This window comes from Herpailurus yagouaroundi, unplaced genomic scaffold (genome assembly GCF_014898765.1).
Source record: "Herpailurus yagouaroundi ecotype Mexico unplaced genomic scaffold, PumYag 28, whole genome shotgun sequence".
Lineage (NCBI taxonomy): Eukaryota > Metazoa > Chordata > Mammalia > Carnivora > Felidae > Herpailurus > Herpailurus yagouaroundi.
The window spans coordinates 10,757,665-10,773,660 of NW_024412376.1; the positions used below are offsets into that span (position 1 = coordinate 10,757,665).

General features: G+C 41.5%; 1 protein-coding gene across 1 annotated transcript in view; it reads left to right on the top strand.

The window, feature by feature from the left end:
- Positions 1-15,996, top strand: part of EPHX2 (epoxide hydrolase 2) — a 79,307-nt gene that overhangs the window by 8,849 nt on the left and 54,462 nt on the right. Inside the window, exons 2-4 of the mRNA XM_040463744.1 lie at positions 6,393-6,477; positions 13,358-13,514; positions 14,733-14,923. Of these exons, the coding sequence (XP_040319678.1) occupies positions 6,393-6,477; positions 13,358-13,514; positions 14,733-14,923 (433 nt within the window). The remainder of the gene's footprint in view (positions 1-6,392; positions 6,478-13,357; positions 13,515-14,732; positions 14,924-15,996) is intronic.

The window sequence follows — 15,996 nt, forward strand, 5'->3', positions numbered from 1 at the left end:
GGAGAGGCCCTGAGACTGCTTGAAAAGAGACATACCCGGTCAGCCCCCAGCTGCTTCAGCCCTTCCCTTCCCCCATCCAGTTCTAGCTGTCTGCGGACACAGGAGAGATCCCCAGCCAGAACCTCCCAGCTGAGCCCTTCCCTAATTCCTGACCCGCAGAAACCTTGAGAGATAATAAAACGACTGATTGTTTTAAGCCACAGGTTTGGGGCTGATGTTTTAGGTCGCAGTAATGGCTAGAACACTGTCTGCCTGCTTTACAACTTAATTTTTCTCAGTATCACTAACACTCTGTGTAATTTACCAGTTTATTCTCTTTCTCCCCCCACTAGAATGTGAGCTCCGGAAGAGAGATTTTTGTTCACTCCTTCTTCCATGTTGCCTCTAACAGTGCCTGGCACATAGAAGGTGCTCAGTGAGTGTTTGTTAGTGAATAAATGAAATGGTAGCAGGGAGGGGAGGCACCAGCTCAGCTGTCAGAAGTCCCCGAGTCCACTTTCTACTCGTGGAGTTTATTGACAGTGACTTTGAACCTGCCCTGGGACTTCATGGGGAAAGAACAACAGTAGACTTCTTTTCACATGTTCGGGCTCTTGTTTTCCTCCTTTCTCCCTCTTTTTAGTCCATATGTTCCAAGCTACATCTGTCTTCCAGATTTTCTCATACTTTTTAGTCCCATAATTTACGCTTTCTTGTTTTTCTTAACCATGGAAGTTGTTTTTCTTTTTAAATCTCTTACGGGTATCTTTTGTATGCTCTTAGTGGGATTTTAGGCAGAAAGAGAAATAGATACATGCTCAGTGTGCTGTCCTGATACCATCCCCACTCTCTTAGTTTTGCATTTTTCAATGCCATCTTAATCGTTGCATAAAGGTGTGTGTGCCTTATAACTTTATTGCGTAGAGGTATGTGCCCTGTGTTGATATCAAAGTGCTTATTTTGCCATTTTCTTTCTTTCTTTTTCTTTTAGTGTTTATTTATTTTTGAGAGAGAGAGAGAGAGAATGAGCAGGGGAGGAGCAGAGAGAGAGGAAGACACAGAATCCAAAGCAGGCTCCAGGCTCTGAGGTGTCAGCACAAAGCCCGATGCGGGGCTTGAACTCACGGGCTGCGAGATCATGACCTGAGCCAAAATCGGATGCTTAAGCAACTGAGCCACCCAGGCGCCCCAGTAACTGCTATTTTCTAAACTGCTATCAAATTATACTCCTACCAACAGTGGAAGAGAGTTTCACTTTCTCCACAAGGTCATTAGTCCTTGACATTGTCAGGTTGTTTACATTTAGTGGTTCTGGTGGGTATATAGTGTCATCTCATTGTGGTTTAAAAAAAATTTTTTTTAATGTTTAATTATTTTTGAGACAGAGAGAGAGAGAGAAAGCATGAATGGGGGAGGGTCAGAGAGAGGGAGACACAGAATCGGAAACAGGCTCCAGGCTCTGAGCTGTCAGCACAGATCCCAATGCGGGGCTCCAACTCAAGGGCCGAGAGATCATGACCTGAGCCAAAGTCGAAGCTCAACTGACTGAGCCACCCAGACACCCTTCATTGTGGTTTTAATTTGTATTTCCCTGATGAATAATGATGTTGAGCTTCTTTTTATATGCTTATTGGCCGTTTGGTAATTCTCTTGAGTGAAATTCTTGTTTAAGTTTTTTGCCCATTTTTCAATAGGGTCATCTTTCCCTTATTGAGAAAAGATTTAGGATTCTTTTTATATTCTTGATAGAAGTCCTTTGTCATATGTATATATTGCAAACATCTCCATGTGTATGGTTTACTCATCACTTTCTCAATGATGTCTTTGATGAACAGAAAGTCTTGATTTTAATGACATCTAATTTATCATTGTTTTGTTTTATGTTAGTGCTTCTTGTGTCCTTTTAAGAAATTTTTGCTTACTTAAAGGTCATGAAGATGTTGCTCTTTCTTCTTTTTTTTTAAGTTTACTTATTTATTTTGAGAGAGAGTGTGCATGCGTGGGGGAGGCATAGAGAGAACGTGAACCTGTTGTGGGGCTGGAACTCATGAACCCTGAGGCAATAACCTGAGCTGAAATCAAGAGTCAGACACTTAACTGACTGAGCCACCCAGACGGCCCATATTGCTTTTTCTTCTAGAAGCTGGATTGTTTTAACTTTCACGTTTAGGTCTATGTTCCACTTCAAAACAAATTTTGTAAATGGTGTGAAGCCCCCCCCCCCGCCCCCCACTCATGGATATTCAGTTGCTGTAATGCCATTTAATGAAAAAAATCTTTCCTACATTAAATGTTAGTGGTGTCTTTGTTAAAAAATCAAATGACCATATATGTGGAGGCCTATTTCTAGCCTCCCTGTTATATTAATTTGATATTTGATAATTTGTCTATGTTTGCAATAATACCACATTGTCATAATTATTATAGCTTTATAACAAATCTTAAAATCTTATAATATAAATCCTTCGTATTTATTCTTGAAGATTTATTTGGTTGTTCTGTGTCCTTTGTGTTTCCAGATAAATTTTATAATGAGTGTGTCAATTTTCACACTTATACACAAAATCTGCTGGCATTTTGATTGGAGTGAATTGAATCTTTATATCAGTTTGGTGAGAATCTTCCGTGAACCATATTAAGTCTCCTGATTCATGAACTTGATGCAGATCTCTCCATCTATTGAGGTCTTTAATTTCTCTTAGTTTTGTAGTTTTCAGTGTAGAGGTCTCAAAATTCTTTCATTAGATTTAGTTGTTTTCTTCTAATGCTATGACAAATGATATTTTTAAAAACTTAAATTTCCAATTTCTTATAAACTGCATTTGTCCTGTTCTCAACTTTTTACTTTGATCTATGGTAAGTTGACTGGAAATCTTTCTTGAATTTTTTCTTTCTTTCTTTTTTTTTCCTGGCAAGGCATGTGATGGTAAACATTACTTTTACATGGCTGAGATTTTCTGTTGCCTTCACAAATGTATAATAAATTGTCTGGAGCTAGAAGCACCTAGGTAGCCCAGTCAGATAAGCGTCCAGACTCTTGATTTGGGTCCTGATCTCACGGTTGTGAGATTGAGCCCTGTGTTGGGCTCTGCGTTGACAGTGGAGAGCCTGCTTAGGATTCTCTCTCTCTTTCTCTGCCTCTCTCTCTCAAAGTAAATAAACTTAAAAAAAAAAAGTTGTCTGGGGCTAGAATTTTTGGGCTGTTTCTTTTTATCTCAATGTCTAGTGAGTGGTTCCTCCACAATCTTCTGACACTTAAAGTTGCAGATAGACAACTAATGTTAGCTTGAATTGTTTTTCTTTTGTGTAAATCTGGTTTTCTGTAAAAAGGTTGTTACCCTTTTTTTATCCTAGGAATTGACATAGTTCTCCAACATATGCCTGTTGTGGGGTCTTTTTGTGTTTTTATTTTTCATTAATTTTGCCTTGGTAATTGGTATACTTTTGACCTGAGGACTCAAATCTTTCTTCAGTGCTGAGAAATGCTCTCCTGTTATTGCTGTATTGCTTCTCAGATCTATCGTTCTGGAATTCTTTTAAATTAAAAAAAGAAATTTTTTTAATGTTTATTTTTGAGACAGAGATAGAGACAGAGAGACAGAGTGTGGGCAGGGGAGGGGCAGAGAGAGAGGGAGACACAAAATCCAAAACAGGCTCCAGGCTCTGGGCTGTTAGCACAGAGCCCCACGTGGGGCTCGAACCCACAGACCCTGAGATCATCATGACTGAGCTGAAGTCTGACACTCAACTGACTGAGCCACCCAGGTGTCCCTATCCTTCTAGAATTCTTGTTTGTTTATGGAAGGCATTTGGCCTCTCAGGTCTCATCTTTTTGCTCATTAACTTTAATTCATCATTTTACTATTTGTCCTTGAAAAATGTATCGTGCCTTTTGATTCACTAATTTCATTTTCTGTAATGGCCATTTCACCATTCATGGCTCTTATTAGCCACCCTTAGAATTTGGAAATCGTGGTTTCAAATTCAACAATGTTCTTATCTCAGATTGCTATTATTATTATTATTATTATTGCCTGATGTGGTTTTAGATACATTGGTACCTCCTTCGTCTACAACTATATTCTTCCCTCAGCTCCTTTTCTTTTATCAGCCCACATTCTCCGGGCACAAAAGTAATTTTCCCTTTGCTTTCCATCCTACTCATCCAACGTGTTAGTTATTTGTCTATAGGTTGCCTCCCTTGTTCCCCCATAAGCTCCTTAAGAATACAATCCTGTTTTTCCATTTTTATATCACAGCACCTGGCACGATGTTTTACACACCGTAGGTGCTCAATAAAAGGTTGTTGAGTTGAATTGTCTCTTGATTCTTAAAACTGGAAGGCAGGGGTGCCTGGATGGCTCAGTTGCTTAAACAAACTCTTGGTTGAACTCTTGGTTTCTGTTCAGGTCATGATCTCATGGTTTGTGGGTTCGAGCCCCACATCAGGCTTTGTGCTGACTGTGGAGCCTGCTTGGGATCTCTCTCTCCCCCCCAACTCAAAATAAATAAACTTAAAACAAACTAGAGGGATCTTTTGGGGTGATAGAAATGTTCTAAAACTGGAATGTGCTGATGTTTGCACAACTTTGTAATACAGTTTACTACAAATCATTGAATCATACACTCAAAATGTGAATTTGATGGTATTGTAATTGCCATTTAATAACAGTTTAAAAAAAAAAAAAAAGACAACTGGGGTAGGTGGTGCCTGGCTGGCTCAGTCAGTACAGCAGGCCACTCTTGATCTCAGGGTTGTAAGTTGGGGCCTCATGTTGGGTGCAGAGATTACTTAAAAACACAATCTTAAAAAAAAGAAAAATAAATTACAAAAAGACAACTGACAGCAAAGGTGTGGCAACACCATTGTTATTACTGGAAAGTTGAACAAGGCTGCAAGTACTAGAAATATATCTATGTATATTTTGTGCAAAGTTGATCCTTGTTACCTGCAAGAGGGTTAGTTGCATAAAAGGTAGGTTGACTGTTATCAGAAATGAAACTCCCAGATTCGAGATGTTTGTCGTCTTGCGCATGGCAAATAATTTTAACTGGCTTGCCAATTCCAGTCCGTTGTAAATATTTTGCCTGGGGCACTGTATTAAGAAGGATTGCACATTGGTATTTGGACTCAATGGAGTAGGATGTGGTGATAGACTATCCACATCAGCCAGGGGGACGGGGGAGCAGAGATGTGTGTACGTGCCACTGCCACGTATGTCCCATCCTTCATCTGTCTGATGTCGCCCAGCCAGCCCTGTGAGGGTAGCTCATCCACCGCTGGGGGCGGGAAATTATCAGGAAATCGGAATGGAAACTTATATTTTGTAGTATAGGGAAGTGAAAAGGTAATTAGCTGACCTCTCTCCCTCTGTGTCTACTACTCCTTGGGTCTGTGTATAAGGGATGAATGTGAACTGAGGTGTGTTAGATAACTAGGGCTGCCATTATTAAGTACTGCAGACCGGGTGGCTTCCACAACAGTTCCAGAGACTAGAAGTCCGAGATCAAGGTGGTGGTAGGGCTGGTTGCTCCCGAGGCCTCTCTCCTTGGCTTGTAGATGGCTGTCTTCTCCCTGCGTCTTCACATGGTCTTCTCTCTGTCCATGTCTGTGCCCAGATTGCTCCTCAGGACACCAGTTAGTTTTTGGTGTAGGGCCCACCTTAATGACCTCATTTTAACTTAATCCCCTTTTTAAAGGCCTGTCTCCAAATACAGTCACATTCTGAAGTACTGGAGATTAGGACTTCCAACATATGAATTGGGGGAGGGCACAATTTAGCTCATGACATGAGAAAACTTTTTAAAACTTAAATAAGATTAAAATGAAATAGGAACTATATGGTTGGGGGCATCTGGCTGGCTCAGTCAGTAGAGTGTGTGACTCTTGGTCTCAGGGTTGTGAGTTTAAGCCCTACATTGGGAGTGGAATCTATTTAGAGAGGAAGGAAGGAAGGAAGGAAGGAAGGAAGGAAGGAAGGAAGGAAGGAAGGAAGGAAGAAGAAACTATGTTCAGAATCAAAACCAGAAAAAATATTTCATTCCCTTTGAAGAATATGTACTAATAAAGCAGTCATTGGGAGCGATGCCGTGTGCAAATGACCTGAAAACAGGAATGACTGCATATCTGGTCTGATTTTGTCCCTTAAGTAAGACCAGTTGAAGAGTCTTTGCTACGTGGTCGCCCATGAGCTGCTTCACCTGTGGGCATATTCATCATTTAGTTTATGGTCTCATGTCACAGTTGGATTGCACTTTCAGACTAAGGTTCCAACTTGAACTTTGCATTTCCCCCTTCATGGCAGAATGCCTTTCTAACAGCAGTTTGTGGATATAAATAGTGTCCATCCCCTACGTGGTGCTGTGATGAAGTCATCAGAACATTGGTGATGTTGTTCCTTTGCGTCTTCCAGAGGCTTTCTGAATGAAGCTTTCCAGAAAGGAGGCCCAGATGGTCCCAGTGCCCGCCTCATGAGGGGAGAGATCACATATTCCCAGGTAAGGGGAAACTTCATAGACCGCCCCCCACCTCCCTGAGAAGGCATTCTGTGCCCACACACCCATTCTCCCGCACTGACTAGAAACTCCCTGAGGGCAAACTCACGTTTGCTTTACCCATTTACCCCTTCTAGTACTTACCTCCTGAGACTGGTATGGAGGCCCAGAGACACACAAAGAGATATTTAAGACTGGTGTATTGTCTCTTTCAGCCAGCCAGGAGGATATACCCCATGACTGGAAAATTTCCAACCCTTTGAAGATCTATGCCAGGGAATTACAACAGCCAGAGTAGCTTTTGTTTTGTTTTTTTTTTTTGTTTTTACCTTAAATTGTGGCAAAGTACACATAATAGAAAAGTTACCATCTTGATCGCTTTAAGCATATAATTTTGTAAAGTAAAGTATATTCATATTGTGAATGCATCACCACCAAGCATCTCCAGAACTCTTCATCTTGCAAAAGTGAGATTCTATACTCCTTAAACAAGAACTCCCCATCCTTCTTTTTCCTCAGCCACCAGCAACCATTGCTGAACTTTCTGTCTCTATGTATGTAGCTGCTCTCGCTACATCATCTAAGTGGAATCATGCCGTATTTGTCCTTTTGTGACTGGCTTATTTCCCTTAGCACAGTGTCTTCAAAGTGCATCCGTGCTGTGGCATGTGAAAGGATTTCTTTCCTTTTTAAGGATGGTTCGTTTTCCATTGTGTGGGTAGACCACATTTTGTTTATCCATTCACCTGTCGACGGACATTGGGTTGTTTCCACCTTTTGGTTATTGTGAATAATAGTGCTGTGAACATGGGTGTATTATTATCTGTTTGACATCTTGCTTTCAATTCTTCTGGGTATATATACCTTAGAAGGGATTGCTAGATCAGCGCAGGATTTGAATCACAGCTCCCACTTACAGACTTTGTGACCCCAACAAGTTGCTTAACCTGTCAAAGTCTCAGTCAAAATGAGAGTGGTATACTCTCTATTTCATAGGCTGTTAGGAAGCTTGGAAAGTGTCTAGCACAGTGCCTGGCACATAGTAGGTGCTCAATAAATAGTTATTGTCACTACAATCTCGTTTTTTATTTTTTTAATTTTTATTATTTTTTTTAATGTTTATTCACTTTTGAGAGACAGAGTGTGAGTGGGGGAGGAGCTGTCAGCACAGAGCCCTATGCAGGGCTCGAACTCACGGACTGCAAGATCATAACCGACTGAGCCACTCAGGCGCCCCTCCCCCCGTTGTTTTTTTAACAAAATAATCAGGATTTGAAACCACTTGAATTCTGTTTGTGTCTGGAAGAAGAAAGGCTATTGAGAATCTATTTCATAAGCACACAGAGAACACAGTCTATATTTTAAAACTTTTTAGGGGTGCCTGGGTGGCTCAGTCAGTTGAGCGTCCGACTTCGGCTTAGGTCATGATCTCACAGTCTGTGAGTTTCAGCCCCGTGTCAGGTTCTGGGCTCACAGCTCGGAGCCTGGAGCCTCCCTCTCTCTCTGCCCCTCCCCTGCTCATGCTCTGTCTCTCACTCTCAAAAATGAATAAATGTTAAAAAAAAAATAATTAAAAAAAAAACTTTTTTTTAAAATTTTTTTTTAATTTTTTTTTAATTTTTTTTTTCAATGTTTATTTATTTTTGGGACAGAGAGAGACAGAGCATGAACGGGGGAGGGGCAGAGAGAGGGAGACACAGAATCGGAAACAGGCTCCAGGCTCTGAGCCATCAGCCCAGAGCCCGACGCGGGGCTCGAACTCACGGACCGCGAGATCGTGACCTGGCTGAAGTCGGACGCTTAACCGACTGCGCCACCCAGGCGCCCCTAAAAAAAAAAAAAAAACTTTTTACAGATTACAGCTACCTATTAGTCTGTCAGAGAACTTAGGGCACACTGTAGTAGAAAGCAAAAGCATACCTATTCTGTGAAGGCACATGTCACACACACACACACACACACACACACACACACACACACACACACTGTGGCCACTGGGGAGTGAAAAGTAATGATACTGTGAGAATAAATGCTAAGTCAATAAAAAACCTGCAGTAATATTGTTGAAAGATAAGGAAAGAGGGAAGTGCAACATGTTTTCAGTGAATATACTAGAGTGAGTATCTTGTAATTGCTGTAAAAACCCTGCACCCATTCAGACTTCTTTAGTCTGTGTGTAGCAGGCCTGAAAAACCAAATAGCAGTTGGCCCTTGAACAACGTGCGTTTGAACAGCATGGGCCCACCCCTACGTGGATTTTTTTCAATAAATGCACATACAGTGCTGTAAATGCATTTTCTCTTCCTTAGGATTTTCTTAATAATGTGTTCTTTTCTCTAGCCTACTTCATCGTGTGAATACAGTATATAATACATATAACATGTATGTGGTAATCAACTGTTATCAGTAAGTCTTCTGGTCAACAGTAGGTTATTAGTAGTTAAGCTTTTGGGGAGTCAAAAGTTACATGTGCATTTTCGACTGCACGGGGGGTCAGTGCCTCCAACCCCACATTGTTCAAGGATCAATGCTACTTAGGTTCAATTGTCTTTTAAAAAGGTCATATCGGGGCGCCTGGGTGGCGCAGTTGGTTAAGCGTCCGACTTCAGCCAGGTCACGATCTCGCGGTCCGTGAGTTCGAGCCCCGCGTCGGGCTCTGGGCTGATGGCTCAGAGCCTGGAGCCTGTTTCCGATTCTGTGTCTCCCCCTCTCTCTGCCCCTCCCCCGTTCGTGCTCTGTCTCTCTCTGTCCCAAAAATAAATAAACGTTGAAAAAAAAATTTTTTTTTAATGAAAAGGTCATATCATGGGAAGGAATGTCATCTTTTAATTAATCATTTGTGTGTGCAACAGACAGAAAAGTACACCAAGTGTACAGCTTAATGAATTTTCACTGACAGCACGTTTTATTTATCCAGAAATAAAACATGATCAACACTGTAGACACCCCACTTATGCCCCTTCTAGACACTCCCCTCTCCAAGAGTAACTACACTTCCGGACTTCTAACCTTAGAGATCACTGTTTGTACTTTATGTAAATGGAACCACTACGCAGCTGAACTCTTTTGTATCTGGTATCTTTTCCTCCACCTTATATTTGGAGAATCATAGATGTTATTGTGCGTAGTTATAGATAGTTTTATTCTCATTGCTGCATCATATCCCATTGTGTGAATATACTCCAGTCTGTTTATCCATTCTGCTTTTTTTTTCACCCTGAGATGGAAAGGCACTGGGAGATTTTGAGTGGTGAAGTGACAGTATATATATGTATTTACAGCAAGGAAAAGGTTTATTCGAGAGGCAGTCAAATGAGAAGATGGGAGGACAAACCTCAGATCCACCTCCTGAATGATACTTTTAAAACCTGACTCGGTGGGAGATGGCGGTAGCTTGGACTAAAGGAATGTTGGTGGAAGCGTTAAAAAGTGGTCCGAGTCTGGAATAGTTTGCCCGTAGATTCAACAGGTTTTCCTGATGGATCGAGTGTGAATAGGAGAGAAGAATGAAGGATAAAAGGTTTCTGGCCAGAACAAACCAGAAGTATCAGTTGCTGTTCATCACTGTGGGGCTGGGAAATCAGGTGCCCAGTTTGGGATATTTTAATTTGAAATGCTTAATGATCTCCAAATGGAATGTAGAATAGGCAGCTGGATATGCAAACCCATTGTTGAATAAAGATGTCCAAGCTGAATATGAATACACACACACACACCCACAGCATGTAGATGGCACTTTTAATGCCATTGGACTCAGTATGATTGTGGAGGAAGGAAGTATAAATGGAGCATCCAGACCCCCAGGTACTCTGATGTTAAAGGTCAGGTTGATGTGGAAGACCCAGCAATGAGGGATGGAGAATGAATCTTCACCAATAAGAGAAAAATCAGGAGAGTGAGGAGACCTGAAAGCCAAGAAGTTATCAAGTTTCAGATGAAGAGAGTGGTCATCTGTATCAGTGCAACTGCTAGGTCAGGTAGAAGCCTGGCGAGTGCCCATTAGATACAGCAACACAACATGGAGGTCATTGGTAACATTGCCTAGAGGAGCCTCTGGAATGTGGAGGTGAAAGCCTGATCAGAGCATGTTCAGGAAAGAATGAGAAAAAGGGGTTGAAGACTACGTGAAGTTTTCAGGCAAAGTGGGGCAGAAAAATGGGACAGTAGTGGGAGGGGAAAGAGGTTTCCTTTATGAAAACAACATGCTTGTATGCTGATGACAATGATCCACTAGCAAGGAAGGTTGCTGATAGAGGAGTAAGGAAGGGAGACCCGATGGAGCCATGTTCTTGAAGCCCAAAGGAATGGAATCTGGATGGAGGGGTTGAACTTGATAAGAGCAATAGACCATTATCTATGGCAACGGAAGGGAAGATGGAGTTCTTGGCCACAGATGCCAGTAGGTGGATATTTGTGATGGTGGGAACTTGTGAAAATTCTAATTATTCTCCCTTCCTCCAACCCTCTTCACTGTTTCCAGGATGACCTCCCTAAAATGCAAATCTACTTACATAACTCTCCCACTTAACTATATATATTTTTTTACTTGTATAATAGTCTAAGCCTGGAAGAGTTTTATTATTTTTATGGAAAGGTGAATTCTTCCATTATTTTTTTAATTCCCTTAATGGCTTTGGTCTACTTGCATTTTATATTTTATCTTGCATCCATTTTGGCATTTGTGTCTTTTTTTTAAGTTTATTTATTTATTTTGAGAGAAATAATATTTTGAGAGAAAGAGAGTGCATGAGCAGGGGAGGGGAAAAGAGACGGAGAGACAGAATCCCAAGCAAGCTGTGAGCTGTTAGTGCAGACCCCGACATGGGGCTCAGTCTCATGAACTGTGAGATCATGACCTGAGCCGAAATCAAGAGTCAGACGTTCAACTGACTGTGCCACCCAGGAGCAACCCCCTTATTTTTTATCATTTGACCCCCCCCCCATTCATTGCTCCCACTCCTACCCCCACCTGCCTCTAGCAGCCATATTCTCTGTATCTATGAGTTTGGCTTTTTTTTGGTGTTTTGTTTTGGTTTCAGTTTTTAATTTAGTTTCCACATGTAAGAGAAATCATATGGTATTTTTCTTTCTCTGTATGCTTATTTCACTTATCATAATGCCCTCGATCTTCATATTGTCACAAATGGCAAAATTTTTGTTCTTCTTTATAGCTGAATAACATTCAATTGTATTTATATATCACATTTTCTTTATCCATTCATTCATCCATTGATGGGCACCTGGTTCGTTTTCATGCCTTGGCTATTATAAATAATGCTGCAGTGAACATGGGGGTACAGATATCTTTTCGAGTTAGTGTTTTTGTTTTCTTTGGATAAATACCCAGAAGTAGAATGTTGGGTCATACGGTAGTTGTATTTTTAATTTTTTGGAGAACCTCCATATCGTTTTCCACAGTGACCGTACCAATTTACATTCCACCAACAGCGCGGAGGGGTTCCCTTTTCTCTACATCCTCACAAACATTTGTTATTTCTTGTCTTTTTGGTAAAAGCCATTCTGATAGGTGAGAGGTGATATCTCACTGTGGTTTTGATTTGCATATCCCTGATGGTTGGTCATGTTGAGCATCTTTTCATGTGTCTCTTGGCCATCTGTATGTCTTCTTTGGAAAAATGTCTTTTCAGATCTTCCATATGTTTTTTAATCAGATTGTTTGCTTTTTTTTGCTGTTGGGTTGTGTGAGTTCTTTATGTATTTTGGATATTAGCTCCTTATCAGATATGTGATATCTGATATGTTTTTTCCATTCCATAGGTTTCCCTTTTCATTTTGTCATTTTGTTGATGTCTTCCTTTGCTGTGTAGAAGCTTTTTAGTTTGAAGCAGTCCCACTTGTTTATTTTTGCTTTTGTTGCTTTTACTTTTGTTGTCAGATTCCTAAAATCATCACCAAAACCTATGTCAAGGAATTTACCACCTATGTTTTCTTCTAGGGGTTTTATGGTTTCAGTCTTTTATCCATTTTGAGTTAATTTTTGTGTATGATGTAGGATGGGGTCAAATTTCATTGTTTTGCATGTTGCTGTCCAATTTTCCCAACACCATTTATTGAAGAGATTGTCCTTTTCCCATTGTATATTCTCGGCTCTTTTGTTGTAAATTATTTGATCACGTATGCATGGGTTCATTTATGGCCTATCATTCTGCTATTGGGTATTTCGGTAGTTTTCAATGTGAGCTATTACAAATAGGGCTGCTATCATAGTGCGTAAATGTATCATAATCCATTTTGCTCTTAATAAGTATATTAGTTATCTAGGCCCACTGTAACAAAATATCACAGACTTAGTGGTTTAAACAATAGAAATTTATTTTCTCAAAGCTCTGGAGCCTTGAAGCCCAAGATCAAGGTGTGACAGGGTTGGTTTTTTCTGAGGTCTCTCTTCTTGACTTGTAGTGGCCATCTTCCTGTGTCTTCAGTCCTTCCTGTGTGTGTGTGTGTGTGTGTGTGTGTGTGTGTGTGTCCTAATCTCCTGTTCTTACCAGGATACCAGTCAGATTAGATTAGGGCCCACTCCTGACCTCATTTTATCTTAATCACCTCTTTAAAGACCCTACCTCCAAGAGTAGTCACATTCTGAAGTATGAGGGGTTAAGATTTCAACATAAATTTGGGGGAAACACCATTCAGCCCATCACAGGGGCATTTGTGTAGTTTGCAGTGTGGGACTGTTAGGAACAGTGCTGCTACAGTGCCCTAGAATAGTGCATGTATGTACATGTCTTTTGGTGAACATGTCTTTTGGGAATGGTGACATTCCCGTTGGGTGTGTGTCTAGGAGTGGAATTGCTGGATCACAGCAAGGGGTTGTACAAAGGGTTGTACAAATTGATAGTCCCTTATGAATTCATTTTTACAGTGGGTGCCACTCATGGAAGAAAACTGCAGGAAGTGTTCTCAGGACTCTGGAATCCGCCTCCCTGAGAATTTCTCTGTAAGTCAAATCTTTGGCAAGGCGGCTGCAACAAAGATCAACCACCCCATGCTTCAGGCGGCTCTTGCTCTCAGAAAGCAGGGTAAGAATCCAATACTGGCCGTTCTCGGAACCATCCACACCAGAACCCTTGGAAAGGTTAGGTCAGAAGACATCTAGATGTGCTCTGAGATCACAAGTCTTCTGGACCTTGATGGAAAGCCATTCTTAAAACATAGCCCCAAAGTAAGTTTTGTCAAATGGCAAAAAATAACACCATCAGAATAGCTGGGAAAATGTAAGAATTTTATTTAATAAAGCAATTTGTGCCAGAGACTGCCTTGTGAGCAAAATTCTCTCCCTCCAGTGACACTAGTAATGACCAGAATGACCCAACTTCTTGCCACAGTGATTGAAAATCAAGGCCTTTTAAGCAACTGGGATTGTCTTGACCTTTGGATGTCAAAGGGGCTGAGCTATGAGCTAGCTGACACGAATTCAGATGGTGTCAAATGGTCTAAGACGTGAGATCATGTTTATCCGATAGACATTTATTCAGTGTCAGGACCCAGCTCTTGGTCACAGGCATATTCAAGATCATTCTACCCGCTCATCAGTAGACTTACCTGGTCGCGGCTAAGCCATCCCATGTCCGTATCTCTCACTCATGTTACATGCACAGGGTCTCACCACTGACTCATCAGTATCTTGTTCCCAGAAGCTCCTGGTTCTTGCCCTTCCAGGGGATAATGCTGTCTCTGTTTACATTCCTCTAGTTTTGAAATGGGAATACAGTCTCTGACAGTTAAGGCAGGTGTTTCGAACTATAGTCGAGCTGAGTCTTAAGTACTATAGACTGGAAGAAGCACTGGCAGGGCAGTCCAAAGGCACAGTTCTGAGCCGGCTGGGTTCTGCCTTCACTGTGTGGCTCAGGGCAGCTCATAATTTTTCTGAGCTTCTGTTTGCTGTAAAAGTGGATGGTAAGATCTGTCCCGCCTACCCCAAAGGTGGTGAGGATCATATGAGCTGATGAAGGTCACAACCTCTTGCTCTACAGTTGCAAGGAATTGAGGGATGTAGTGTTTCTATCCAAGCTTCTGGAAGCCCTTAATGTACACAGTTAACTCACTCTCAGGTCTCCGTGTCAGGAGGTGCTAATGGGTGAAGATGCTTCTTTTCCAACCTGTCAGTTTAGACGCTGGGCATCAAGAGGTTGATGTAAATAAACAGAACCCTGCTTGGCCCCTTCTCCGTGGGGTACCCTGAGCTTCTCAGAGCAAAGTCCTGTATCTGGTCCAGTCACTGGTGTCTTCTCTCTCAGGATATACAACCTGCCTCCTCACCAACAACTGGCTGGATGACAGTGCTCAGAGGGGCATCCTGGCCCAGCTGGTGTGTCAGCTGAGGCCACACTTTGACTTCCTGATAGAGTCTTGCAGGATCAGAATGGCCAAGCCTGATCCTCGGATCTACAAGTTTGTACTGGACACCTTGAACGTCAGCCCCAATGAGGTATGTAGACACTTCCTTTTAGTGAAAAAGAATGTTGTAGAGATACTGCAATTAAGAAAAACTGTGGAGGAGTGAGCAGGTGGGGGACATCTGGAGCCTGGTAGGACCTCTAGGTCCAGTGGCAGGGTCCTGTTCTCCCAGGCCAGGACTTATAAAGGACTTTACCCATCCCTTCAGTCTAGAACAGTCTACAAGATGTGGGGATCTGGCCCCTCTCTGTGGCTTTTATTGGTCAAAACAGGTATTGTCAAAACTGCTGACCAGCTGCCTCAGTTTACCTATAAAGGAACATAGACCCTGGGAGACTTTCCCAAGACCACAAGGCTGGTAAGAGTCACCCCACCAAAGGGTGAGCAGAAGTGGGCTCCAATATTACAGCTGTCTCTCTAGGCACCCCTAAAATTCTGTCTTTATATTGTCTCTAATTATCTATTTCTAAAACTCTGTTTTCCTTGTATTCTCCACCTCTACTTTTCAAAAAAGGCAATCAGAACAAGATTAAATTCCTTTCGCTGATGTTTCTGACTCTTTCTCATTGGCCCCACCTTGTCCACGAGCTCATCAGATGAAACCCTGAACTCTGTCATGGGGAATCCTTGTCAAGCTCAATCCCAGAAGTCTTCCTCTCTCCTCTCAAACTTTGCTCTTGCTCCCCTTAGTCCCTGGATTAAGCCTTGTAACAGTGCTCTGAATTTTAGTGTGCGTATAAATAAACGTCTTCTCATTTCTGACTTTTGGGTCGTGTGAGCTGCTTAGAATTCTAGACCTGCCGTAATCCAAGATGATGAATGCACTTACGCTTTCTTCTACAACTTTAAGGATTTTCTTTTAACTTTAAAATGTCAATCTTTGCTCCATTCAGAATTTATTTTGGGATGAGGTGTGAAGGAAACATCCATTTTTCCCCCCAAACAGTTAAAATAATTATATAATCTTTCAAATACTATTTTTCCTCATCGGGCAGACAACACGAATTGTTTATATTTGGGTTTATTCCTCAGCTCTCTTCTATTTCACTAACATGTCTATCTTCTAACACCCCCTCACCACCACCACCCCTTTTTTTTTTTTTA